Source organism: Peromyscus leucopus, chromosome 16_21 (genome assembly GCF_004664715.2).
Source record: "Peromyscus leucopus breed LL Stock chromosome 16_21, UCI_PerLeu_2.1, whole genome shotgun sequence".
Classification (NCBI taxonomy): domain Eukaryota; kingdom Metazoa; phylum Chordata; class Mammalia; order Rodentia; family Cricetidae; genus Peromyscus; species Peromyscus leucopus.
Window position 1 is genome coordinate 33,184,848 of NC_051084.1, and position 27,321 is coordinate 33,212,168.

General features: G+C 39.8%; 2 protein-coding genes across 7 annotated transcripts in view; both read left to right on the forward strand.

Annotated features, from left to right (window-relative positions):
- Window positions 1-16,340, forward strand: part of LOC114708897 (E3 SUMO-protein ligase RanBP2) — a 38,154-nt gene extending 21,814 nt beyond the window's left edge. Inside the window, exons 15-24 of one of the 2 annotated variants that reach the window (XM_028892453.2) lie at window positions 346-423; window positions 2,101-2,271; window positions 3,164-3,256; window positions 3,545-3,723; window positions 7,215-7,416; window positions 9,879-9,980; window positions 11,358-11,503; window positions 13,663-13,936; window positions 14,187-14,521; window positions 14,890-16,340. In XM_028892453.2, the coding sequence (XP_028748286.1) occupies window positions 346-423; window positions 2,101-2,271; window positions 3,164-3,256; window positions 3,545-3,723; window positions 7,215-7,416; window positions 9,879-9,980; window positions 11,358-11,503; window positions 13,663-13,936; window positions 14,187-14,521; window positions 14,890-15,195 (1,886 nt within the window). In that variant the 3' untranslated portion in view covers window positions 15,196-16,340. The remainder of the gene's footprint in view (window positions 1-345; window positions 424-2,100; window positions 2,272-3,163; window positions 3,257-3,544; window positions 3,724-7,214; window positions 7,417-9,878; window positions 9,981-11,357; window positions 11,504-13,662; window positions 13,937-14,186; window positions 14,522-14,889) is intronic. The other variant, XM_028892454.2, reaches the window with a different exon arrangement.
- A 1,642-nt stretch (window positions 16,341-17,982) lies between these two features.
- Window positions 17,983-27,321, forward strand: part of Ccdc138 (coiled-coil domain containing 138) — a 68,830-nt gene continuing 59,491 nt past the window's right edge. For 2 of the 5 annotated variants that reach the window (XM_037199821.1, XM_037199822.1), the window contains exons 1-4: window positions 17,983-18,155; window positions 19,237-19,281; window positions 19,436-19,493; window positions 26,923-27,043. In XM_037199821.1, coding sequence (XP_037055716.1) covers window positions 18,063-18,155; window positions 19,237-19,281; window positions 19,436-19,493; window positions 26,923-27,043 — 317 coding nt within the window. In that variant the 5' untranslated portion in view covers window positions 17,983-18,062. Of the gene's footprint in view, window positions 18,156-18,305; window positions 18,463-18,484; window positions 18,728-19,236; window positions 19,282-19,435; window positions 19,494-26,922; window positions 27,044-27,321 lie in introns of those variants that run through there. The other 3 variants (XM_028892455.2, XM_037199819.1, XM_037199820.1) reach the window with 3 other exon arrangements.

The window sequence follows — 27,321 nt, forward strand, 5'->3', positions numbered from 1 at the left end:
AGTATTCAGACTTAACAGATTGTAAGACGTGTATCATAAAGCAGAGCCAAAGAACCTAGTATAGTAAGTACAAAGACTCATGCACTTGAGTCTTTTAAATGTTGATTCTTCAGTGTTTCGTTTTAAAATCACTTGAAACATGTGTTATTGAGATGTTACATGTATGTTATATGAGTTAGTATTGCCATCTCTTATTAAATTAGCAAAGAAAGACCTTGGGGATAAATGAATATGTAAGACAACCAGCTTGGTATAAATTGAGGGTTCTGGCTTCTTATATATTAAGAGTCATTCATTTTGTTTCATTAAGACGTTAAAAAAATGAAATATTCTTTATTTTCCTAGGGTTTAATTTTAGCCTTTTTAAATCTAATCCAATGGCCTTTTGGACCAGCCTCCCTCCCTCACAACCTGAGAGCAAAGGTATAGAGCTAGCAGTCTCGGTGTGAGGTGACTAGCAGCTGGTAGTCCTTAGCTGAGTAGTTGTGGCCGTCTGAGTTGAAGTACCTAACACTGCAGTGTGCATGCTAGAGAGTGCCATTTTACAGAGCATCCCTTTGAGTAGTGGTGTAATAAACAGCTTTTAATGTTAGTTTTAAAATGTACCTGGGTGCGCTCCGTGTGCTGTTGTCAGCTCTTTGCCTCATTTTCAACTCTGCTTAATGTCTGTCTGTCTGTCTATCTGCTTCACTGAACTTTATCCTTCTCAACTCTGCTAATGGAGCCCTGGTTTCCTAATCTTTGGCTTTAGCCACTACTGTCTGCCAGTGTCCAGATAGGAGGGCAGTAGACTATAGAAAACATGTCTCTTTAGGGGTAGAAACTGTGTTTGAAAGTAGACCTCACTTTTACAGCTTACATTCTAGAACTTGTGTTCCTTATGTAGTGCCCATCATTTCTAGATATGTGTTGCTTCTTGACTAGAACGTTTAGTATTTAGAATTTACAGAAGCCCCATTAAGAGCAAGTGAGGGAAATGTGTCCAGTAATGCATCTTGACCTTGCAGAAGGGTAGGTACCAGTTCTCTATAGTGATACCATCCAGTAGAAATAAAGTGTGATCTGTGTGTCTAAATTTGTCTGTGAGCAACATAGAAAATGAAACACTAAAAGAAATCGGTGGCATAAAAGAAAATCAGTTTTAATGATCTATTCAATTTACTATATATGTACAAAATATATATATAATAAACTTTTAATCAGGATTTAAAAAAAGTGAAGGTATTTTACATTCTTTTTTTATGACAAGGCATTAGAATCTAGTGTGCACGTCCATACTTCCAACACATCTTAGTTTAGTTTACCTTTCAAGTGTTAGGAAGTCACCTGTGGGTAGGCTCCCATATTGGACATGGTGGCTTTAGAGAATGTTTCCCTCTTATAGCCAGTACATGCATATTTCATGACTGCTTTAAGGCACTGGTTTATCAGTTCTTACAAGCTAGAGAATTTTAATATATCAGAATAGACTTCTTGTATAGGGTTCTTTTTTTTTTTTCCTCTCTAAATTTTTGTCCTTTCTCTTGGTGGGAGTGGATAGGGGTGTTTTTAGCCACAGAAATTGTCTTGATACATAAAATATGACTATAGATTGATTGCTTAATTTTATCTAGTTCCACACTTGGAAATATGAAAAAAAAAAAAATGGATACAGTGCTATCACCTGCCATCCTTTGCAGTTAAAAGTTCTTTGCTTTCTTTGTAGAAACTAATGAAGGTTAGCTCTGGGTCCACTAATTTTATGTTAGATAATCCTGAAGATAATAATTTTTTTCAGTTGTAAATGCATGGATACTTTTCTGAAGTACTGTTTAGTGTATGGAGTGTGATTATAGCAATACTTTTTATATTACAGAAATTAATAATTTCCAATGACTAGTAAAAGGATTTAAAAAAACTTTTCTATTTTTTAAGAGTCTTTAATAGAACACTAAACCAGGCTCCTAATTCTAATTCATGTTCATTATAGTACTTGGTTTGTTCCAAAGTATGTGTTCTTATTTTATCAATGTGCTGCTGTTTTAACCTATAGATAAGGTTCCTGTTCTCTGTTTGTAGTCTGGTTACCTTGTCTGATCAGCTGTTTTGACTTGTTTACAGCACAAGAGAAGAATAAACCTGAAGATCTCACTCCAGATACTGATGTTCTCATTGTGTATGAACTCACTCCCACTCCTGAGCAGAAAGCCCTTGCAGACAAACTGCTGCTTCCTCCAACTTTCTTTTGTTATAAGAATAGGCCAGATTATGTTAGTGAAGAAGAGGAGGATGGTAAGTCTTTTGTTAACTGAAAATTACTCCTGGTAATCTTAGTAATTGGGAGTATAGTTTAATTATTTAAAGTTTGACTTTTTGTTAGACATGGCAGTGCCTGTAACACTTGATAGGCTCAGGTAGGATGGCTGAGTTTGTATTCATGGAGAATTTCAGGCAAGTATAGGGTCGCACTTCCTTTCTAAAAAATAAACAAGGGCTGGAGAGGTGGCTCAGGGGTTAAGAGCACTGCCTACTCTTCCAGAGGCCCTGAGTTCAATTCCCAGCAACCACATGGTGGCTCACAACCATCTGTAATGAGATCTGGTGCCCTCTTCTGGCCTGCAGGAATACATGCAGGCAGAACACGGTATACATAATAAATAAATCTTAAAAAAAGAAAATCTAACTAGACTTTTAGAACATAGACTAATATCTTTAGAGGTAGGTGTTTACCCTGCATATATAAAATACTCAGTGGATGTAATAATCAGAAGAATGGCATTCATTAAAGAAGCCCTTTGAAAAGTTAGTTATTGTATGCCAGACAGATTTTTTGAGGAAATTGGAAATAATCATAATTTCAGAAGTATTCAAAGTCAAAGAGGGAGAAAGGTAACACCCTCAGAGTCCCAGTAAGGTCATTTGGGCAGTGGTAGAAAGTTGGTTGTCCGACCTGGTGACCGGGGACTGGAGCTGTGCTGAAGTAACAGAATGTTCAAAGGTGGGGGTGGGGGGGGGTGGAGCCCAGTGGAACCTAACCGGGAGCAGGTCAAGGTCTGTGATGGGCAGAACTGAGTACCTCGTGGAGATAGAGGGAAAGAAAGTGAAGATCATTTCTAGGTTTGTGGCTAGGAAACCCTTGTTCTACTAAAATTCTCTTATTCAATATAATGAATTACATTTGAAGATGAAGATTTTGAAATGGCTGTCAAGAAGCTTAATGGAAAACTCTATCTGGATGATTTGGAAAAATACAGACCATTGGAAGAAAATCTGGCAGGTATGTTTATACAATTTTGATGTCCTCTTTTAAAGGTACTTCTGAGTCTGATAAGATCTGTAATTGCCAGTTTTATCTATGTGTTAAATCAGTGTTCATTTAAAACATTTTAAAAAATAGCACTAGCTGAAAAACACTGATTAATTTTGGTGGCGGTGGGCTGGCTTCCTGAGCATTCATAGTCCTTGTTTTGGAGGTCTATAAATTGCATTGAAAACCTCAGACTGGCAGTCGTGGAATGGTTGGATTTCTGACTGTGTCTTTGCTTGTGTTATGTGCCTTTTTCAGATAATGACAAAGAGTGTGTCATTGTTTGGGAAAAGAAGCCAACAGTTGAAGAGAGAGCAAAAGCAGATACTTTAAAGCTCCCACCTACGTTCTTCTGTGGAGTCTGCAGCGACACAGATGAGGACAATGGAAATGGGGAGGACTTCCAGTCAGAGCTTCAAAAAGTGCATGAAGCGCAGGTCAGACTGGCTCCGTGTCTCCTTTCGGTTCTCTTGCCTCTGTGATGGAGTACATTTGAAAATCTTACTACCGAATGATAATAATTGGCCTTGGCAAGCAGCTGGGTTGGGTTACATAAACAGAGAGCACTCAGTCATTAGGGTATCAAACCCCAGATTAAACTATAACACTTAAAACACCACCAAGATTCTTTGTAGATATAAACCGATTAGTTTAAAATTTAACAGCTGGGCAGTGGCGGCGGCTCATGCCTTTAATCCCAGCACTCGGGAGGCAGAGGCAGGCGGATCTCTGTGAGTTTGAGGCCAGCCTGGGCTACAGAGTGAGTTCTAGGACAGGCTCTACACAGAGAAACCCTGTCCCGAAAAACCAAAAATAAATAAATAAATTTTAACGGTTAAATTATAGCTGATACAATTTTTCTCGTCTTTGATTGAAAATAATTTTTTTTTCCTCACATAATATATCCTGGTTACCATTTTCCCTCCTTCTGCCATCCCCCTAGTTCCTCCCCACTCACTTCCTATCTGGATCTACTCCTTTTCTGTCTCTCGTTAGAAAACAAACAGGCTTCTAAGGTATAGTAATACAATAAAATCTAATACGAGAAAACAAAAACTTAATACATCAGAATTGGACAAAAACAAAGAAAAGGAAAAGAGCTCAGGAGAAGGCACAAGCAGCAGAGACCCACTTGTTCAACTCAGGAATCCCATTAAAGCACCAAACTGGAAGCCGTAATAGAGATGCGAGAGAGCCTAGTGCAGACCCCTGCAGGCCCTGGGCATGCTGTCTCAGTCTCTGAGGTCATAAGTGGGTTGATCGTGTTCCTTTAGAAGGCCTTGTTTTCTTGGTGTCCTCCACTCCTCTGGCTCATAGGCTTTTTCTGCCTCCTTTTCTGCAGCATTCCCTGAGCCCTGAGAGAAGGAATTTTATAGACACCCTATTTAGGGCTGAGTGTTCCAGAGTCTCTGAGTAAGAGTTTTTAACCCTAAGTGAATAATGAATGGTGCGCCATCTTTCTGTCTGTCTTTGCTGAAGTGATACAGATCTTTTCATTCAGTTTGTGCATGGTTCTGACATTCCTATGAAAGACTTCATTTGGTTATGGTATAGAACAGTTTTGTATCATTTAGTTTCTATTTGTGTAAATTTTGTTGCTGCTTTTAAAATGAATGTTCACAGGTAATAAATACTGTTGGAGTAGTTTCGGTATTAACTTTAGCTTCCATATAAAAATTAGTATCAGGGCTGGATAGACAGAGTTCAGTCAAAGCACCCATCCACGCCAGTCAGCCTACACAACACTACCAGGGGGCTCAGTACCCTCTTCAGGCCTCTGTGGGTATCTGAACTCACTTGTGCATAATCTCTCACACACAGTGCAAGTAAAAATTAAAACTTAATACTGGACTGGGAGTGGTGATCCACACCTTTAATTCTAGGTAGAAGTAGGTGGAGCTCTGAATTCCAGGCCAGTCAGGGCAACATAATGAATCTCACCTTTAAAAAGAAAGTTAATGGTATATAGTAAATAGGTTGGGAAGTACTTTTCTGTGCAACTATTTTCTAAAAGAATTTTTTGTCTGATTGATGTTGTTTCCTTTTAAGTGTTTGATAGTTCTAACTAAAGGAACCATACTAGGACTGGGGTTTTCTTAAGACCTTGAAAATGAATAAATGGAAGGTTCTGTGTGGAATGTCTGGTTAGGTTATTTGTCTCTTTGTTACTGAATGAGTTCTGATTATGTCTTTGAAGGAATTCTCAAATTGAAATTTGTAGACTTGTAGACTAAACTTTGGCTTATGAATTTTGGTATTGGAGACAGGACCTCACATTGTAGTACAGACTGGCTTTGACCTTCCTGGCACCTTCTCATCTCATCTTTAGAGGGCTGGCAGTGCAGGTGTTGGCGAGCACCACCCAGCTCCATCGTCAGTCTCTTAATGCTGGAAGGTTCAATATTGAACTACCTTACCTTCTTTGCTGTTTCTTTATTGATCTAGTAGAGAGTGCATCAGTTTCATGAATTTGTCTTGTTTTCTGTTCTGTTCTGTTGCTCTCTTCCCATTCCTGCTCTTTATCTTTTCTGTGGCTCTTGACCTCCCCCCCCCCCAGTATAAATAGACTTTGGCTTCATTTCTCCCCCTTGCTGAATTCCAGTGATTTCTACTCTTTATTATTTCTTTCTTGCTTTGGGTTTACTTTCCTCTTTTTCTTTTTCTCTGATGTGGAAGCATGAGTACATATTTCAGAGAATGTTCATTGTTTATACAAATGATCTTGTCCCGTAAGCACTAGTTAGGTGTATTGTTGTTATTTCTATTCAGGTCAGAATACTTGCAATTAGTTTTGACCTATGCATTAGACAGTTGTATGCCATTTAAAAATGGTGACTTTGTACATAGCATTCTCTTAGTGATTCATAGCTTAATTCAATTATAGTCTATGAGTGTATATATATAGTTTATATAATTACATTTGCTCCATGTGCTTTTTTATGAATTATTACAAATATCTAATGATTAATATCTTACAGAATGATTTAATTGCTTTAAAAACCTTCATGTTCTGTCAGTCAGCCCCTTTCCTCTGTCATGCCCAAATGCTTGGCAAACATCGTCTTTTCATGCTTGTCTGGCTCTTGGTTGATAAACTACTACAGACCTGAGATGAGGGGGTTGGGTGGACAGAAAAGGGAGCAAGAGTAGGCCAGTGCTACAAAAGCAGGCCTTCCCTTAACTCCCGGTCAGAGTTGGATGACAGCTCCTTGGATTGTTGTGGTTCTTTGGTTAATTCCCAAAGTTGATGAAAGTTCATTTTGGTCATCTTTCTCTGTGTTTTCATGGAGAAAAATATTTGAGACAGTTCTTACCCTGCCATTCTAGGAGGGTAAATTGATCTTTCATCTTGATCACTTTTTTTATTTTGAAATCTTCCTGAAATCTGCTTTGTTTGATAAAGATACAGCCTTCTTTTTGTGTATGCGTGTGATATATTACCTTTTTTAACCTTTTATTTGTGTTTATTGTTATGCCTCCAATCCCTCCAACTTCCTAGCCTCCTCCTAAACCCTGAGCATCATCCTGTTAATGTCCTGTGTATGTTCCTTTTCCATGGACCCAAACCCAGGGCACTGCAGTTGCTCTGCAAACACTCTGCTAGCGACATAAATCCCCAACCCCTGGTGGGTTTTGTATTAAAAACAAAACAATCCTGATTGAAGAATCTTTTCACTAGTGCTCAGACCATTTGACAGTCATTTAACCAGTGAGGTGATTGGGTCAAAGTTTACTGATTACTTTTAGTTTCCCTGTCCCTTCCTAGTTTTCATGACTGTTAATTTTCCTCCTTTTCAGTGATTACTGGAAAGATTAAAAACACACACCAAACTTTATAGAAGTACTTACTAATTTTCTGTTTGTGTTTCTTTTGTGGGGAGGAGGGGATGGTTTAATGGTATAGCGTTTTATTCTTTCCTCTGTGCAGAAATCCCAGAGTGAGAAAGTAACTGGTGTAGTCGGTGGTGAGTCTGCAGGTGAGACTGGCGTGACAAGCTCTTTTGTCTGTAAGTCTGAAGAACCTGATTCTAACACCAAATCGGGGAGCTCATCCCCCGTTTCTGGGACTGTGGACAAGCCCGTAGATTTGTGTACTAGAAAAGAAACTGACACGGAATTCCCAAGCCAAGGTAAGAGTTGGTCATGTGCAATATATTTATATTGTGCAATATATAAGATACTGCCTGTATGTTTGAGGAAATAGACTTTTAAAGATAGGTTTGATTCTAAGAACTTAGCTGAAGATGTTTAAGGTATATATAGGGGCATAATGTATTTGTCACAGTAATCAAGTCATTGCCTTCTCAATAAATAAAACACTAAGTAATAACATTTTTATCATTTGGTTTATTTATTTCATTATTATTATTTGTTTTGAAAGACAGGGTCTCTGTATAGCCCTGGATGGTCTGGAACTCACTATGCAGACCAGAAATCCATTTGCCTTTACTTTCCAAGTGCTAGGATTAAAGGTGTGCACTGCCACACCCAGCCTATCATTTGATTTTAAGCTATTAGGGAATACAAAGCATTATGATTGACCTGTCTGCATAAAAGAGAATAATTTGCTTGCATGGTCATTTTCTTGGTGTTATATAATATTTTAAATTGACTTGTTGAGTTATATTAGTATTACTCATATTCACAGTGCTTTAGTTATGAATCATTATAGTAGGAACTTAATATTTTTATGATATTAAAATACGTACAAGCCTCAAAACTTACTAATTTGTCAATTACAGTAATTAACTATTTGTATTACTATGAGTCTCAGTTTTTCTAAGTTGGATGAAGTGTCTTTGTGAATTGTATTTCTTTTTTTTTCCCTGTTATTTTTTTGGTGATAGTGTGTGTGTACTTCTCCTCCTCCTCTTCTTCTTCTTTTATTATTTTCTTTTTTCTTTTCTTTTCTTTTTTGCTGAATGTCATTTATTGAAGGAGGGAAGAGGTCTTAAATACAGGCTTACAGCACAATGGGAGAACCCCAGAGGGCAGAAGTTCGCTACCAATGTTTTACAATCTTGCATCTAAGCTGTTAATGCCCATTATGCAGGATACACAGACAAGGAACTTCTCTTAAGCATTCAGGAGGGTGGAACCCAGCAGGGAATTAGCATAAGGAGGATATCAAGGTTAGCAAGCAAGGCAACAGTTACCCAAAAAGGGGGGTCAGGGACCTACATGTCCCCCTTGTACTAAAAAATGAGCTTCTGACTTAGGTTGCGTGGGACATCAGCAGGTCACCTTACCCAACATGGAGACAGACACCTGCCCAGGCCACACAGGTGCTCTGTCTTAGGTTGGTGAGTGCCCCCCAGGCATTACCCGTCTCTGAATACTCATTATCATACAGGCTCAATCATGTGTGGGCTGCAGAGTTAACTGCTGCCAAAGATCTCAAAGTGGTGCTGGGTTTGCAATCTGTGTGTTTGACACACAAAAGACCAACAGAAGTCCTAACCCACCCATAGCCAGTAGGCTAAAGGCAACTGAGCCATTCCCTTCCTTAACGAGCCTTATGGCAAATTGGAGTCCTTGTAAGCTGGTATCCCAAAAGCAAATGGATCTTGAGTTTATAAATTCGTAATTTTCAAAGCCAATCGAACTGTATGTGAATTGTATTTCTTTATATGTGGACCATATCTATACTACCTGTTTATGTTTGTTTGTTTTTTTTTTTTCCAGAAGTAGTCCCAACTTAGGTCACCAATAGTACATTTATGGGCACCTAAGAATCTTAATATACTGGGACAAAAAAGTAATTTCACAACCAAAACCTCTACATTTTCAGATAAAATTAAGTAGGCCAAAACAATTTCAGAGATCATGAAACTGCATTGGTGGAGTTCAGAGAAGGCCTCCAAACCTCAATGAGCAAATCTGTGGGCATATTTATAGTAAAAAAAAAAAAAACACAAAAACTTAGTACAAGTGCCTACTGCTCTTACAGAGAACTTGAGTTCAGTTCCCAGCACCCATGGTAGGCGTCTATACCTCCAGGCCAGCCGATTCAGTACCCTCACTCTGGCTTTTTCGGGAGCCTGCACTGATGAACATCTACCCCCCCACAGGCACACATAAACATGCAATTAACAATAATCAATCTTTAAACAATGTTTGGTACAGATTTCTTCGAAGACCTTGCCTTTGCTTGTTTGAGAATAGAAGAACTTGTCAAAGCAGAAACTATTTAGTCCCGTTACGTAGCTTAGTGTGGGCAGCTATGCAGTTCGGTGGTAGCTCAGTGTGGGCAGCTCTGCAGTGCAGTGGTTTTTGAGGGGAATTTGGTTTAGAATTCCTGTTGATTGTGAATAGAATCTGTAAGTTCAATGTTACTAAACAAGTTTAGAATTGAATGTATTTTGTAACTTAAAATGTAGTTTGTAAAAAAAAAAAAAACCAACCAAAAATTTGTCTTGGAATTTGAAGGCATTTTAGAAGAATAAATACTAAATTTTAAAAATGTAGTTTATAACATCCCTTCACTTGGAGTACAGAGAGTCCTTTTACTTTTGGGTCTTAGGTAAGGTTTTGATGTATATCTTAAAGTCTATCTTAACTTAAATAGGAAATGTTTTTTTCCTTTTTGCAGGGGAAAGTAAGACTGTTTTGTTTGGATTTGGAAGTGGTACAGGGCTGTCATTTGCAGATTTGGCTTCAAGCAATTCTGGGGACTTTGCTTTTGGTACTAAAGGTAAGATCAAGAGGAAAAATATTAATGATCATGTCAGCCAAGTGTAACTGAAAAAGGCAGTCCTTTTCATGGTGTGACTGAGGGTAGTGGCCCTGTCCTTGGTTTGCTTAGTGTTTCAGTAATTAGACTTACACAGTCGATTACTGATGATAATAGCTATAAAGATTTTCTATTAACTTAAGTCCATACTGTTAGCCCTTCCTTTCCTCATATACAGGTATGTTTTCCAGTTTTGGAATAACCCCAACTTAGCACTGAATCTTTAAATGTTTGTGTTCTTAAATTTGATTTGTTAATATTTCAGGATTTGTGAGTGTATTTTTTTAAGACAAGTTGGATCTCTGTATTAGGTTGTGCAAATTGTGCTAGAGTAAGTTACTAATTAGTATTCTTTTTCATTTATCAGTGGTGTTTATTTTTTTTAAGATTTATTTATTTGCTGGACTGGTGGTGCACTCCTTTAATCCCAGCACTTGGGAGGTAGAGGCAGGTGGATCTCTGTGAATTCAAGACCAGCCTGGTCTACAGAGCTAGTTCCAGGACAGCCAGGGCAGTCACACAGAGAAACCCTGCCTCAAAAAAAGAACCAAAAAAGATTTGTGTGTGTGTGTGTGTGTGTGTGTGTGTGTGTTTTGCTTGCATGTATGTATGTATGTATTTTCACCATATGCATGCAGTGCCTTTGGCGGGCAAATCCTCTAGAATCGGAGTTAAGTACATACAGATAGTTGTGAGCTGCCATGTGGGTGCTATTTGTTTCAAGTGTTATTAGCATTAGACTTCATTATATTTACTCATAAGAGCTTTCATATTGTGAATATAGCACCATTTAAATGATTGTATAAGATGTTTGGAGAAGAAAAGTTGTTGAAGAATACTAAAATAGTACAATTTAAAATTTAGTTCATGTATTTATATATTTTACAGGTCATGCTACTTATAGAAACGCTTTAAACTTCTAGAAATGATTGATAGGATTTTACATTAGAATTTATAGTTTTACTTATGCCGAGTAATTGTCTTTTGAAACAGGTTCTTATATTGTCCTTCGCTGGCTAAAACTCCTATGTGCTAGGCTGGCCTTGAACTTACAAAGACCCACCTGCCTCTGCTTCCTGAGTGCTGGGATTAAAGTGTGCACCACTATGCCTGGTTGTACTTTCTTAAATTAGTATTTTATCCTGTAAATCTGCTGCAATCAGTTGTGTTCCATAGTTGTTGAAATTGTCAGAATATTATTATCTTAAACATCTCAAATAGGTATGTTTAAGACATTGTTGAAAACTTGATGTGCCTATGAAATAATTGGAAAGTAATCTACAAAATGTAAAACAAAAATTAAAGTTCACAGTTTAAATAGCCTAATTTATTTATCAGATAAAAATTTCCAGTGGGCAAATACTGGAGCAGCTGTGTTCGGCACACAGTCAACAAGTAAAGGTGGTGAAGATGAGGACGGCAGCGATGAGGAAGTGGTTCACAGTGAAGATATTCATTTTGAACCCATAGTCTCCCTGCCAGAGGTGAGTGGAGCCTAAGTGTACACATTTGCCCTAAGTTGATTCTTCTTTTTGATACTGCTACCTACATTTCTTCCCAGAACAGTTAAACATGAGATTTTCAGAATTTTTAAAAATTACTATTTATTTTATGTGTATGCGCCTTTTGTGAGCATGCATGTCTGTGTGCCATGTGTGCCTATTGTCTGCAGAGGCCATATCCCCTTGAACTGGAGTTACATACAGATGGAGTTACAGATAGTTTGAACTTCCATATGGGTGCTGGGAATTGAACCCAGGTCCTCTGGAAGAGCAGCCAATGCTACTAACTGCTGAGTTACATCTCTAGCCCAGGTTTCTAGACTTTAAGTAGAAATTGTTTTGAATTTTTTCATGTGTAGTACTGGGGATTTAATCCATTGCTTGCTCATGTTAGCAAACACCACTCAAGTGTGCACTCAACTTTGCCCTGGAGTTTTTATGTAAATGATGCTTGGTGTAAGTTGTTTATGCACTTGTTAGAAATATTTTTGTTTTTTCTTTTTAGTTTTTTATTTTGTGTGTGTCTATATGTGTATATGTTTAGATAGTGGGGCGGGAGTGAGGAAGAAAGGAAGTAGGTGTGCACATCACAGTGAGTATGAGAGAATACAAGCAGGTATGTATATGCCACGGTGCTATGTGGAGGTCAGGATAGCTTTCCAGGGTTTGAACTCAGGTTGTCAGGATTTCAAGTATGTATACAGGTTGCAAGTACTAGCTGGCCATCCTGCTGAGCCATAAGCATTTTTATTATGCCATTAGGAGATCATGTTTATCTTCATAAAATAATTTTAGGGACAGAATAGAGAAGAGTGTGGTTTTAGGAAAATTATCATGTCCATTTTCAATCTCAGTAGTTACTATTACACTTTAAGAATCATCATTGCTGTGGCTGCAGAGATCTGCTTAGGGGTAGAGAGTGTGTACTGTTCTTGTTGGTTCCCAGCACCCATGCCATGCAGCTCACAGTTTTCAGTGGAGGCCAATGCCTTTGGCCTCTGTAGGCACCTGTATTCATGCACACATAACCCCACGCCCCCTCCCCACACAGAATTAAAAATAAATACATCTTTAAAGAAATAATAAAAGGATTGGAGAGATGGCTCAATGGTTAATTCCCAGTACCTACACAGTAGCTAACAATTGCCTATAACTCTGCTTCCAAGGGATCTGATACCCTCCTCTGGCTTCAGGGGCAATGGATACATGCAGTGCATAGATACACATGCAGGCAAAACAGCCATACACATAAAATAAAAATAAATGGTATAAAAACAGAAAGAACTGGCCTTTTCTTGAGACAGCATGTTGTTACATAGCACTAGCTGGCCTGTGTAGCCCAGGTTGGCCTCCAACTTGTAGTCATCTTCCTGCTTCTCAGCTCTGGAGTGCTAGGATTGCTGCACATGATGCAAAGAACCACATTTCCTCTGGTCTCATATAGCACAGGCTTGGCTTGAACTTCTAATCCTCTTGCTTCCATACCCACATGTTGGGATTATTGGTGTATACTGCCATGCTTGGTAAGAGCCAGCACTATTTTTTTTTTTGTTTGTTTTTTTGAGACAGGGTTTCTCTGTGTAGTTTTTGGTGCCTGTCTTGGGATCTCGTGCTTTGGATCAGTCTGGCCTTGAACTCACAGAGATCCGCCTGGCTTTGCCTCTCAAGTGCTGGGATTAAAGGCGTGTACCACTGCCGCCCTGCAAGAACCAGCACTTTTGAAACCTCTTCTGACCTTTAAAGGCATTTTATTTTCACAAAAAGTAAGGTATTATATAATAGAAAAATATTTAATGATAAATCACATCTTTACAAGCCGGGCGGTGGTGGCGCACGCCTTTAATCCCAGCACTCGGGAGGCAGAGCCAGGCGGATCTCTGTGAGTTCGAGGCCAGCCTGGGCTACCAAGTGAGTTCCAGGAAAGGCGCAAAGCTACACAGAGAAACCCTGTCTCGAAAAACCAAAAAAAAAAAAAAAAAAAAAAAAAAAAAATCACATCTTTACTGCTTAACCAAGTCAGATATATTACTAGTCTAGGGTGTTGTTAGTTACCATGATACTGTAAAACCTGTTGGCATTGGTTAATGGAATTTGTTATAAACAGCTGTTTATATAATAGCTGTTTTCATTTGTTTTCATAGGTAGAAGTGAAGTCTGGAGAAGAAGACGAAGAAATTCTGTTCAAAGAAAGAGCCAAACTTTATAGATGGGATAGAGATGTCAGTCAGTGGAAGGAGAGAGGTATTGGAGATATAAAGATTCTTTGGCATACAATGAAGAATTATTATCGGATCCTAATGAGAAGAGACCAAGTTTTTAAAGTGTGTGCAAACCATGTTATTACCAAAGCCATGGAGTTAAAACCTTTAAATGTTTCAAATAATGCTTTAGTGTGGACTGCTTCAGATTATGCTGGTGAGTTACTACCTTCAAATGTCTTTTAATTTCATTGACTGTGGTGATAATGTGTTCCCCAATATATTGTGCATCCTAATAAACTTATCTGGGGAGCATTCACCCCAATACCTGGCTCCAGGTTTGTTTTCATTAATAAGACCTTTTAAGATTGTGCTACAATTGACTTTTCTGAAATCTATAAAATATACATGCTTTGTGAGTTACTTTATATTAAGGTCTCTCTCCTTCTCCCCACCCCCCCCCATAGACGGAGAAGCAAAGGTAGAACAGCTGGCAGTGAGATTTAAAACAAAGGAAATGACTGAGTGTTTTAAGAAAAAATTTGAAGAATGTCAACAAAATATATTGAAACTCCAAAATGGACAAGTATCCCTTGCGGCAGAATTATCAAAGGAGACCAATCCTGTGGTGTTCTTTGATGTTTGTGCGGATGGTGAACCTCTAGGACGGATAGTCATGGAGTTATTTTCAGATATCGTTCCTCAAACTGCAGAGAACTTCAGAGCATTATGCACTGGAGAGAAGGGCTTTGGTTTCAAGAACTCTATTTTCCACCGAGTAGTTCCAGATTTTGTTTGCCAAGTAAGTATCACTATACATCCATCATAGTTACATCTGCTCAGACTAGACCACACCAACTCAGGAAGGCTTTCTTCTTGCCCCCATTCTCATCTTGGGAATTTTCAGCTTCCCACACCGTAGTTGGCATTGAACTTGACACTCGATTCCTTTTCAAACATTTAGACTGACAGGCTCCAGATTTCTAATGTTTGGTACATGCTAGAAACAGAATGAGGGAAAAACCTTTTCCCCTCAAAACATGTATTTCTTAGTTTTCAAAATGTATTTTTAAAGAAATAGGGCATTTGGAATTTACTGTCATGATTTCTGTGTATTTTAATGTTTTAGTCAGTATTAATGGAAAGATTTTTTTTTTTTTTTGTTTACAGGGGGGAGATATCACCAAACATGATGGAACAGGAGGACAGTCCATTTATGGAGATAAATTTGAAGATGAAAACTTTAATGTGAAACACACTGGTCCTGGCTTACTATCCATGGCCAATAGGGGCCGGGATACCAACAATTCTCAATTTTTTATAACACTGAAGAAAGCAGAACATTTGGACTTTAAGCATGTAGTGTTTGGATTTGTTAAGGATGGCATGGATACTGTGAGAAAGATTGAATCGTTTGGTTCTCCTAAAGGGTCTGTTAGCCGAAGAATTAGTATCACAGAATGTGGACAGCTATAAAATAATTTTCATAGTGAATTTAATCTATATAAACAGTTGAATTGATGCTTGTTACAGGCAATATGGTAATTATGTTCACCTTTTGAAAACAGACGTTTCCAATGTATAAATGTAAAATTGTAGCTTATAGCTGTTGTCACTTTTTAATGTGTGATAATTGATCTTGCATGGTATGAAATAAAAGTTTAAACACTGGTGTATTTCAGGTGTACTTGTGTTTATGTACTCCTGACATATCTGTATTAGAATGGCTAATACTAATTTTGTTAAAAGCAATAGAGCTTCCCAGACTATTGAAGGAATATGATATATGCAATCTTATTTTAATTCCTGTTAAGATATTTGGATTTCCTGCATGGTACTTACCATTGAATAAGGGGACCACAACTCAGATAATTTTATTTTAGAATTGAAATATATATATGGTAATCTTAACTATCCGTGTGCTCATTTATGTATAGACTCATTTCTGAATGGATAGAGCCACAGAAGATAGGAGTTAACCAAAGTGCTCTTCTGTCATTTTTATGCTCCTGTATAGTTAACAGTTAGCTTTGAAGTAGAATACTGTCTTTTCTTAAGATATGTAGTTCCCTTTGGAAGACATTAATTTTTACATTTTAAATAAGTTGATAATTTCCTTAGTTAGCTCCCCTCCCCCCATCCTCCCATCTTCCCTTCCTTTTTTCTTCCTTCTTTCCATTCGCTTTTCTGTTACCTGTCTCTACTACCTCAGAAACTTCAGCTTGGTCCTGATGATAGAATTGAATTTTTCTCTAGTTCTTGTGATAAAGTATGAATATTTTTAAAAGATCTATACCATGTTCTTTGGTTAAAGATTTGCTTTATATTAGATTGTTGCAGTACCTTTTTCTGGTGAATTTTGTAGCAGAAATAAAGTGATAATTGGTAACAGCCATGACATTTAAAACATTCATTCCTTGTGCATCTAAGTTGTCTGTTCGTTCTGTGACTAGATGGAAAATGAGATCTGTTAAAGGCCAACACTGATAAACCTGAAAATGTACTTGGACGTGGTTTGTGTCAAATAGGCAGACTGTTAAAGGAACAGCATGTTCTCACGGCCTACTCGGTACAGAACTATGGAATCTAGTTAGATATAAAAGTCTCTGTTTTCCAAGTGAGTCTGGAGTCCTTTCTATTTTCTTGTGTTCAACTATTAAAAGAGAGCAAGGAAGGTTATGGCTTGTGTAATGAATTATGGAATATCATCACTAAAAAATGCTCATTCCACAGCCAGGTATATGAAATAAACCTACCTCAAGTTGGCCTTGTAAAGAAAACCATGCACATTTAGTGACTTCTTTGGAAACCTGTGTAATATAAACTCATGTAAAAGTATTGAAACTTTTCAGCTGAGAAGTTGACAACATCATTTTAATCTAAGTAAAATGGAAATGTCTTCTTAAAAAGTCATCTCCTATAGCCCAGGATTACCTTGAGCTTGCTTTGTAGCTGAGGCTGGATTTGCAGCTCTTCTTGATCTCACTACCTCTACTGGGATTACAGGCATGTACTTAGAGTGCATGGTAGCAAATGCTTTTTAAGAGATACTTTACACTTACCTTGCTTTTTCAAACCATTAGGATTATTAAAGATCTTTCAAAAACTTGACAAAATGGTGTGTTAAACTAACTTTTCCAGGATTGGCATTAATAACGGAGATGTTTCCAACCTGTTGAGTTACAAAAGGTTTATGAGGCACTATTTTGGATGCTGGGAATGGAACCCAAGTCCTCTGGAAGATCAGTCAGTGCTCTCAGTGGCTGAGCTATCCAGTTCCAACAAAGAAGTTTAAAAGAAACTTCAGTTATTTTATAAGATATTTGATACATTTCAGAACAGTTTGATTTGTTATGTTACAAACCCACATTGATAGGTTTTTCTTTTCCAACTGGCTAGATTTGCTGTGCTCATTAAAATCTGCCTCCACACCCCCAGAATAAAACAATTTAGATGGTATTTTATAGCAAAAAGTATTCTTTAAGTAACTTTTTTTTAAACAGTAAGTTTGCTGTCTACTTGCTAAAGTATCAGCTTTGGAAAGTTAAAAGTAAGCTAGAGAATTTAGTGGTTGGTACCCACATGTGCACTTACTAGAATATCTCAGTGTAAAAGTACAAGCTTGTATCACAGTAAGGTGGAACACAGCGCTGTGTGCTGCTGTGGGGCTAGGGAAAGAGGTTTTTGTTTTAAACCAAACTACATGTTTACAGGGAGTTTTTTAGACTTCATGAGGTAGGTCTCCTTATGTAGCTGAGGCAGCTGTCCAACTGATAATGACCATGTAGCCCAGGTCGTCCTCCTGCCTCCACCTTCCATGACTATCCCAAATTTATTTTAGTGCCCTATTGTACCACCTATGGAAATAGGCAAAGGAATTGAAAGGTAATTTGCTGCCGTTTATGTGCCTAGCGTTCAGACATGTCCTGGTTTTTCCGTGATAGTGAACCACTTTTGATGATGAGACGTGTGTTTGGGCAAGTTCTATGCACAGTAAATGTAGCCTATGTTCCACATGGCCCCAGGCCCTGGGGAGCACGCTGGCCCTCACTCAGGTGTGCCGGGCGGGCCTGTGCTCGCAGGAGAAGGTGGAATGCCGCTTTTCCCTCCTCACATCACTCACTGCGGGGGTGTGGGGTGTGTGTGTGGGTGTCTGGGAGTCTTGGAACCATAGGACAAGACACTGAACGAGACAAAGAGGAACCGGGCTGCCGCGCGCCTTCACACCCCTCTTCCTATTGGCTCCCGGCGTCCCCGGGGGCGGGGCCGGGCGTCGTGACGTATGCCCTCCCTGACGCGGCCGGGAGCGCGGTTCCCCGGGCGACCGCGGTCAGCCACCCACCATGGATCGCAGGGTGGTCAAGCCACCCGGACAGGACATGGTCGTGGAGCGTCTCAAAAGCCGCTACGGCCTGGCGGGAAGCTGCCCTGTGGAGGTGAGGGGAGCGGAGTCCGCGGCGTGCTCCGCTGGGCGGCTGCGGGCGGGCGGGCGGGGGGCTCCGGCCTGCCTTCCTCTGGGCGGCTCGCCCGACCACGCCCTCCGTCGGGGAAACCGCCGGGACGGGCGGGGCGTGGCTTTGGTCCTGCTGGCGGGGACCCGAGTGCAGCAGGCGGAGAAGACAGTGTAGTTCTTTCCGGAAATCCTCTTGCTCCCAAGTCATTGCAAACTTAGAGAAAAGTGTGGCAGCGTGCATTCTTGTAGTCCTCTCTTGAATGCGCCACTCACCAGGGCCGTCTTGCCAGGTTTGCTGCGGGACCCCCTCTGAGGCAGTTTGCTAATGTCAGTCTGTGTGAGGCTGGCTAGATCGAACCTCCCATGGATGCTGGAAGAACTGAAGCGGGAAACCAATTGCAGCCCTGCAGTTTCCACGAGACTCGTTTTTTATTATCACACCTCCCTTGATAACAGAGTTAGGAGTTTACATTTAAGTTGAGAAACTACTTCACAGCCTAGCAAATTCAAGGCTTTATAAAGCACAACAGTGTTGTCTTCAGAAAAACATCTGAGGTATTTACCCTATTCTCCAGAAGTTGAGGAAGGTCGCAGGCCTTCCTGAGTTCCTTTCCACATTTGCTGGCTTTCCAAAATCCCTTCTTGAGAAATATCAGTATATCTGTGTTCCCACGCCCGTGTCACAAATTCATTCCATCCTCACGTAACCTTAATTCAGACGCAACACTTAACTCCTCTAGTTTGGTTTTCCTGTGAAGCACGTTCTGAAAAATTTAAAGCCTCATTGATATTCTCCAGGAAATTTAGTATTGCTACAATAATACAGGATAATGTATAGCTCATACAAGGATTTCACTAATTACCTCAATTATTGAAAGTGCTTCCTGGTGCAGATACCACCCCAGTCTGAACATTACACATGGTTGTGTCTTGCCTTTAATCTACATCAGATGCCCACACTTAGTTTCTTATATTAATGCTTTCACAAGGTCGAAAGACTGTTGTGTTTGAGTGTGTCTGATGGATACTGGTTTGATTTGATTCTGGTTTTGTATTTTTGGCAGGAATATGACATGAGTGGTGTGTGGGCCGCACTGATGAATCAACAGGTACATGATGTTTACTTGTCTAATTAGTGATGCTGATGTTGGTTAGGGCGTGGCCCCTAGGTTTTTCCATGCTTACCTTGTAATTGTAATCTGTGGAAAGATATTTTAAGGGACTATTTCTTAGTGTTTAAGTGTGTCTTTTTTATTCTCCTAGCGTGAGCTTTCAAATTTTGATCAGACTAAATATAAAAGAAGAATTCCAACCTCCCCAGGTAAGCCAATAGAATATTTTGTATATTTGAGTATTTTTAACAAGTTTAATCTGAGAGAGATTTTTGTAAATGTATAGACTGTAGGGTTAGTGTTACTTATTTTTTATTTAGAAAAATTTTTCAATTGGTAATCACCTAATAATAATTGAATTTAGGGATGAGTGTGTGAGAGGCCTCTAAAAATTAACTTGAATGAGGGTTTTTGGGGTGTGTGTGTGTATGTGTGTGTGTTTATAGTCTGTGCACCTTCCTTTATTTTCACTCCCGGGGTGCTGGGAGTCAGAACCAGACCCTTGGTCAGTGCTGAGAAGTGCTTGGCCACTAAGCTCTCTCCCCAGCTGATAGGTTTGCTTTTGACGATGTTAACAGTTGAGCAGACTCGATTGGGTGAAGAACACTAGTTGGTATCTTTACGCAGAAAGAGTCTCTAGGATAGAAACTAAAGGAAAAATTTATGAAGTGAATGTACTTGGAAAACATAATTATCCTGGGGGTTGTGATGTTTTTGATAAGTTGCAAACTTTTTTTTGCAGTAATAAGTATTAGCCATTAATCTATTAGTTTGTTAATGCTTCAGTGCTATACTTATTAATTAAGCATAATAATCATTAAACTTGGTAATTGCAGCACCAGTAGTGTCTTTAATTTCATCAATATGTGTGAGCTGGGTCTGAGGAGTAGCTGGTGGATTGGAGAGCTGTATTGATCTGATTTGTGATTTAGATAAGTCTGGAGGCTCAGATCTGATTTCCGAAGTATGTTACATAATGGTAGGGGACAAGTTGCTCTCTTGATAAAAGCATAAATTAATTTGGTAATAAGTTAAAAAAAAAAAAAAAACACTTGGTGAAATACCCTGTCTGCAAGGATTCTAATATAGCACTTTCAGAAAAGTTATGTCTAAAATTAAAGGAAGAATGGTTAATGTTTCTGGAATATCAAAATTAGTTTGAGATCATTAAAAAAAAAAAAAGATAAGCAGGTAAAGTTGATGGCTGAGTAGTCAAAAAGGACTAGCAACACATATCCTGGATCTTAAGAACATATTAGAAGAAAGGGATTATTTCCACTGCCGACAAAGCCAATCAAGAGAGGTTGAAAGGCTTTAGAGGTCAACAGACTTTTTAAAAAAGATTGGCTTGGACTAGAAATGAGAAGGTTATCTGGTAATAAAAGTGCAGTTTATAGTCACTAGCGGTGACCGTAAGCATCCCTTGAGACTATTTGTGTTTCTACTGAGTCTCAGTGCCTCAATGTGCAGTGAGGAAGAGTGCTTCTCATCTTGAGTTCATGTCAGAGTTTCAGGAGAATGCAAGGAGCACCAGCGACTTTCAACTTTTCAGAGTCTGGATAGCTTTAACCCTGTGGTCTACAATTGACAAATGTCATTTGGAAACTCTTTGTTTCTGTTGAGAAACTTTTTGCAGCAGAATTGTCACCTGCCGTCTACCTGTAATTCTTCTGCACTTTGTGATGTTTCTGTGTTGTGTGAAGAAAGCTGGAATGCCACACTCCCAGTATGCCTCTTTGATGTAAACGCTATAATTAAGAAGAAGCAGAGCAGGAAAGCTCCATGATGGGGGAGGAGATGGCTCAGTTGGCAAAGTGTTCGCTGCCGAAGATAAAGACCCAAATTTGGATCTCCAGCCCATGTACAAGTCAGATTTGGCAGTACGTTCCTGTAACCCTGTTGCTAGGAGTGTGGAGCCAGGTGGACCCCTGGGGCTTGCTGGCCAGTGCCTTGTCAGTTCTTTAAAAACCTACTCTTGGTTGGGCGATGGTAGTGCATGCACTTGGGAGGCAGAGGCAGGAGGATCCCTGAGTTTGAGGCCAGCCTGGTCTACAGAGTGAGTTCCAGGACAGCCAGTGCTTACACAGAGAGACCCTGTCTTGAGAAACCAAAACCATAAAACAAACAAACAAATAAATAATAAAAAACCTCTAATCTTTGTTGAAGATGCCGTGTACACCAGAGGTCTAAGCTATGATTTGAATAGCCTTTCGTTGAGACTTCTCCTGTGTGATTGTACTGTATGCTTTAATAAACTTGATTTGCTTTTCTCTTGTTAACTTGTCTGTGTTTCTCCCAGCTATACATTTATAAGGGTTGAAGAGAAATTGTGTTTGCTCCCTGATAAATATATTTCTTTAAATTTTTTAGATTAAAATTTTAGGGGAGAGTTGATTTAAACATGTACCCTTTATAAAATGAACAGTGGGGTCATACTACAGCCAGTGTTGCAGGAACCCCATCTTTCACCTTACCTTTATTTCTTGAGGACTCTGGCTCTTGGTGCTGGTTTGTAATGAGTCTAACTGTCCTGCCAGCCAGCTCCCAAATAATGACATGGACTTCTTATTAATTATGAAAGCTTGGCCTATAGCTTAAACTTGTTCCTAACTAGCTCTTATAACATAAATTAGCCTATATTTTTAATCTACATTCTACCATGTAGCTTTTACTTCTCTCCATTCTGTGTGTCCTACTTGTTCTGTGTCTGGCTGGCTTCTCTGCCTCTCCTCTTCCCAGAGTCTTCCTGCCTACCTATTGGCTATTTAACTCTATTAAACCAATCAGAGGCACCTTGGTAAAGACACATTGTCACAGTGTACAAAAAGGTTATTCCATAATACTGGTCCAGGGTATTCTTAGATCTCCCATCTGACCCTCAGCTGGGTGGGTATTCCCTGGGGACTCCACCTCTTGGTGTGGCCTCAGGGTCCCCTTAGATCTTTGCCACTGACCTTCTCAGCCTTCCCTTCTAGCTCGGCTCCATTCCTTTGTGCCACCCTCAATCTGTAGAAGCACTCTCTACTATACTAGCCTAGGATCCAGAGTGGACAACAACAACTAAAGAATGGAATACCCACCCAGCAAAGACAAGACTATGTATCTACACTAAGCAATACCTCAAACACCAAAACTCTAGATGCCTAGATCCCAGCACAAAAACACAAACATCAACAACCAAGACACTGTGCCTTCCTCAGAAGCCAGCATCTCTATCTAATGCACTAGGTCTTGAGGTACACTTTAGCTGAAGCATGAGAAAGACTTCAAAATAGCAATTTTTAAAATGCTCAAGAACCTTAAAGAGGATATGAATAAATGCCTCAAATGAAAATAGAAAGCACAATTGAATGAAAAAATGAAAACAGGCCAAGACATAAAAGTAGAAATAGAATCGCTAAAGAAAACCCAACTGAAATAAAAATGAAGTGAAAATTTTAAGAGATCAAAATCCTCAGAGGTAAGCCTTCTCAACAGATTAGAAGACACAGAAGAGAGAATTTCAGGTCTTGAAGACAAAGTAGAGGAAGTAGATAGCTCTCTGTCAAAGAAAATGTTAAATCAAAAAGAAAAAAAATCCAAGCACAAAACATCCAAGAAATCTGGGAGACTATGAAAAGACGAAACTTAAAATAATAGGCATAAAGAAGGAGAAGAAACACAGGTTAAAGACACAGGAAAAAAAAATTGTGTTTTTGTTTTTTGGCTTATTGAGACAGGGTTTCTCTGTGTGGCCTTGACCATCCTGTAACTCTGTAGACAGGGCTGGTCTTGATCTCTAGAGATCTGCTTGCCTTGGCTTCCTAAGTACTGGGATTAAAAGCATGTGTTACCACACTCCGATAACAGAAAATGTTTTAAATTACAGAACATTTTCCCAAGCTAAAGAAAGAGATGCTTATCAACCTGTAAGAAGCATCCAGAACACCAAATAGAACCAGAAAAGAAACTCTGCATGACATATGATAATCAAAGCACTTAATGTACAGAACCAAGGACATTAAAAGCTGCAAGGGAAAAAGACTAAATCACTTATAAAGGCAGGCCCATTAGAATAACACCTCAATGGAGACTCCGAAAGCCAGAAGGGCTTAAAATTCTAAGAGATCACAGATGCCAGCCCAGACTACTATACCCAGCAAAACTATCAGTGACAATTAATGGAGAAAGAAAAACATTCCACTTTCTAAATTTAAGTAATTTTTATCTGCCAATCCACTTGAAGGAAAACTTCAGTCTAAAGAGGTTAATTACTTCAGGGCAGACCCCATGCTCAGGAGTAGTTGGCAAACACGAAACAAGCTCAATGGTATTTTTGTGGACTTTGTGTTTCCATTTTGCTTTGGACATTTTTTGCCTTATTTATCTTTTGATTTTTGGGTTTTTCTGTTTTGGTTTTTTTGAGACTGGGTTTGTCTGTGTAGTCTTGGTGCCTTTCCTGGATCTCGCTCTGTAGACCAGGGTGGCCTCAAACTCACAGAGATCCACCTGGCTCTGCCTCCCGAGTGTTGGGATTAAAGGTGAGCACCACCACTGTGGGAGCCTGTTTGCAGGTTCCTCATGGCTTTACCCAGCAGGTCCACATAGAGGATGATCAGGACCACAGGCCTGAGTGCAGGGGTCTGAGATGGTCTGCACTTGGCTGTGCTGGGGGGAGGAGGTCTTTTGCTCCACCCCTTGGCATCTCTATAAATACCCTGGGGCAGAGACAGTCAGGGCCTGTTGGAAAAGGTTCCAGGCCCTCTTGAGGCTGTCCTTTATTTTCTGTCTGTTTATCTCTGCAATATAAATCCTTCTATCTAATATTTCCTGCTGCTCACACTCAAGAAAACTCTGGGGAGCTGTGGAGTTGGTGGGTAAATGCCCCCCACACAACTGCCTGGCTTTGATTTTTGGTTTTTTTTATTTTGTGTGTGTGTGTGTGTTTCTTGTGGGTTTTTTTTTTTTAACTTTGTTTTTATTTCTTGGCTTTTTTTTAAGGAAAAAAAACAAAGTTTAGTGGGTTGAGAGATGGGGAAGATCTGGGAGGAATTTCATACAATCAAAATATATTGTATGAAAAAGAATTTTTTTTAGTTAAAGAAATGAATGACGGGCTATAGAGATGGTTCAGTGGTTAAGAGTGCACACCAGATGCTAGAGAGTTTGTTCAATGCCCTGGCTGCTCCTTGCACGCACATGGCAGCTCCAGACCTTCTATAACTCCAGATCTAGGGGATCTGATACTCTTTTCTGGCCTCTGCCAGGCACTATGGTGCACATGCAGGCAAAACACTCATTCACATAAAATTGAGAAAACAAAAAGAGAATGCACACTGCTTTCCAAAGGACCTATGGTTTGTTCCCAGCACCCTTGTCAGGTTCACAACCACCTTTAACTTTAGCTCTAGGGGAAAGAGGACCTGATACCCTGTGCTGGCCTCTGTGGACACCCACACACATGTGGTATTCACACACACACACACACACACACACACACACACACACACATAAAATGAAAAGTAAAGATAAATCCATAGGCCGGGCAGTGGTGGCGCACGCCTTTAATCCCAGCACTTGGGAGGCAGAGCCAGGTGGATCTCTGTGAGCTTGAGGCCAGCCTGGGCTACAGAGCGAGATCCAGGAGAGGCACCAAAATTACACAGAGAAACCCTGTCTCAAAAAACAAAACAAAATAAAAAGATAAATCCATAGAAATGAATAACGGTAAGTCATATCTTTTAAAATTTCTGTTCAGATGTGGGGTTATGACTAGCACCGAGAATGGAAATTTGTATGACTTGCACTGTACCTCACTTGTCTCTAAGCTTCTGTACCCCAACTTCTGAAGGTCTTAACTCTTGATATTAAAACATCAAATATTTGAGTTTGTTTCTTTTTAAAGTTCATCAAATGGTTTACTAGGTTATTTTATGTTTTTCTAAGCTTTGTACATCTTGAAATTTTATCAGCCTAAAACATTGAAACGGGCGTGTTATGTAGCCTAGAGTCCTTGTTTACTTTGTGTTGCTGTGATAAAAACACCGTTACCAAAATCAACTTGGGGAGGCGTTGGTTTACTTCAGTTTACAGTCTGTCAGTGTCTAAGGAAGCCAGGACAGGAACTCAAGCAGGATCCTGGAGGCAAGAACTGAAGAAGAGACCTTGGAAGAATGCTGCTTCCTGGCTTGCTTCCTAGCTTCTGTTCATTTAGCTTCTTGTGTAGCCCAGGATTCCCTGCCTAGGGCTGGCACCATCCACGGATATATCAGTTAGCAATGAAGAAATGCCCAAGGTCTAATCTGATGAAGACAGTCCTCCAAGTGTTTCTCCCAGATAACTGTGCTGTGTCAAATTGAAGCAAACAGGGAGACCCAGGCTGTCCTCTAACTTCCTGTTAGTTTTCTTGTCCCAGTGATGTAATTATGGTATGCACCACAAGGCCTAGCTGTTTTGAATTTTTTTGAAATGTAAATAACGTATGGACGCTTCCTTTGGCAGATTATACCAGCTGAGTCAGTAATTGTGACTTGATTTGAATAAAATGACCCCTGTAGGCACATAGGGAGTGGCACTATTAGGTGGTGAGGCCTTATTGGAGTAAGTGTGGCCTTATTGGAGGAAATTTGTCACTAGGGGGTGGGCTTTGAGGTCTTAGAAGCTCAAGCCAGGCCTAGTGGCTCATTGTCTCTTCCTGGTGCCTATGGACCCAGATATAGTACTCTCAGTTCTCTCCCAAGCACCCTGTCTACCTGCACGCCATCATGTCCCGTCATGATGATAATAGACTAACTCTATGAAACTGTAAGCCAGCCGCAATTAAATGTTTTCCTTTATAAGAATGTCTTGGTGTCTCTTCACAGCCATAGAAACCCTGACTAACTAAGACAGTAATCTTTTTTTTTTTTTTTTTTTTTTTTTGGTTTTTCGAGACAGGGTTTCTCTGTGTAGCTTTGCGCCTTTCCTGGAACTCACTTGGTAGCCCAGGCTGGCCTCGAACTCACAGAGATCCGCCTGCCTCTGCCTCCCAAGTGCTGGGATTAAAGGCGTGTGCCACCACCGCCCGGCGACAGTAATCTTTTTTATCTGAAGTGAGTGTTTTCCTTTTCACTGGGTTTAGACATAGGCTTACAGTTGTTAAAAACAAATGCTTGAGGACCAAACAAGGAGGAAAGAAGGCTGTATTCTGATTTCCAGGTAACACCTGGTTCATGTCAGCTTTCTGGTCTGTAGGGTCCTAATGTGCAGTAGACTTATGTTAAAGGCAGCTATTCACACTTCACAGAGCCATCGCCTGGGTCAAATAAGAATGGAAAGCACTGTGTAATCAGTAAGGCACAATATCAATATGACATTCAGTGTGGATTCTCTAAACTCACGAGAGACAGATAAATCAGTCAGTGATTTTGGTGTCTTTTTTTTTTTTGGTTTTTCAAGACAGGGTTTCTCTGTGTAGCTTTGCGCCTTTCCTGGAACTCGCTTTGGAGACCAGGCTGGCCTCGAACTCGCAGAGATCCACCTGCCTCTGCCTCCTGAGTGCTGGGATTAGAGGCATGTGCCGCCGCCACCACCGCCCGGCGATTTTGGTGTCTTACTGTTAGGAGGCCAGAATGAAATCGTCAGTATCTGATGTCATTGTGTAATGTTTTTTATTGACAGACAATTTGGACACTTACTGCTCTGGAGATAAAGTTGTTTCTACATCAAGATGTTACTCTGATGAAAGGAAGCATCCCACAACACCTTTTTGCAGTTCCTTCAAACACTTAAATGTGAACTGGTAAGGCATTCAGAATAGATATTGTTACTGTCTTGTCTGGTCACAACTCGAGAAACAACAGTAGAAAAGAGGTGTGTGTGTGTGTGTGTGTGTGTGTGTGTCGCACATGCTTCCTTGAGAGGAAGTAAAAGCAGTCTTGATCCTGATGTGCTCACATGTATGTCAATGCACCACTTGTGTGCCTGACTCCCGAAGAGGCCAGGAGAGGGTATCTAACCCCCTGAAACTGGAGAACTGAGTCCAGCTCCTCTGGAAGAGCAGCCAGTTCTCTTAGCCAC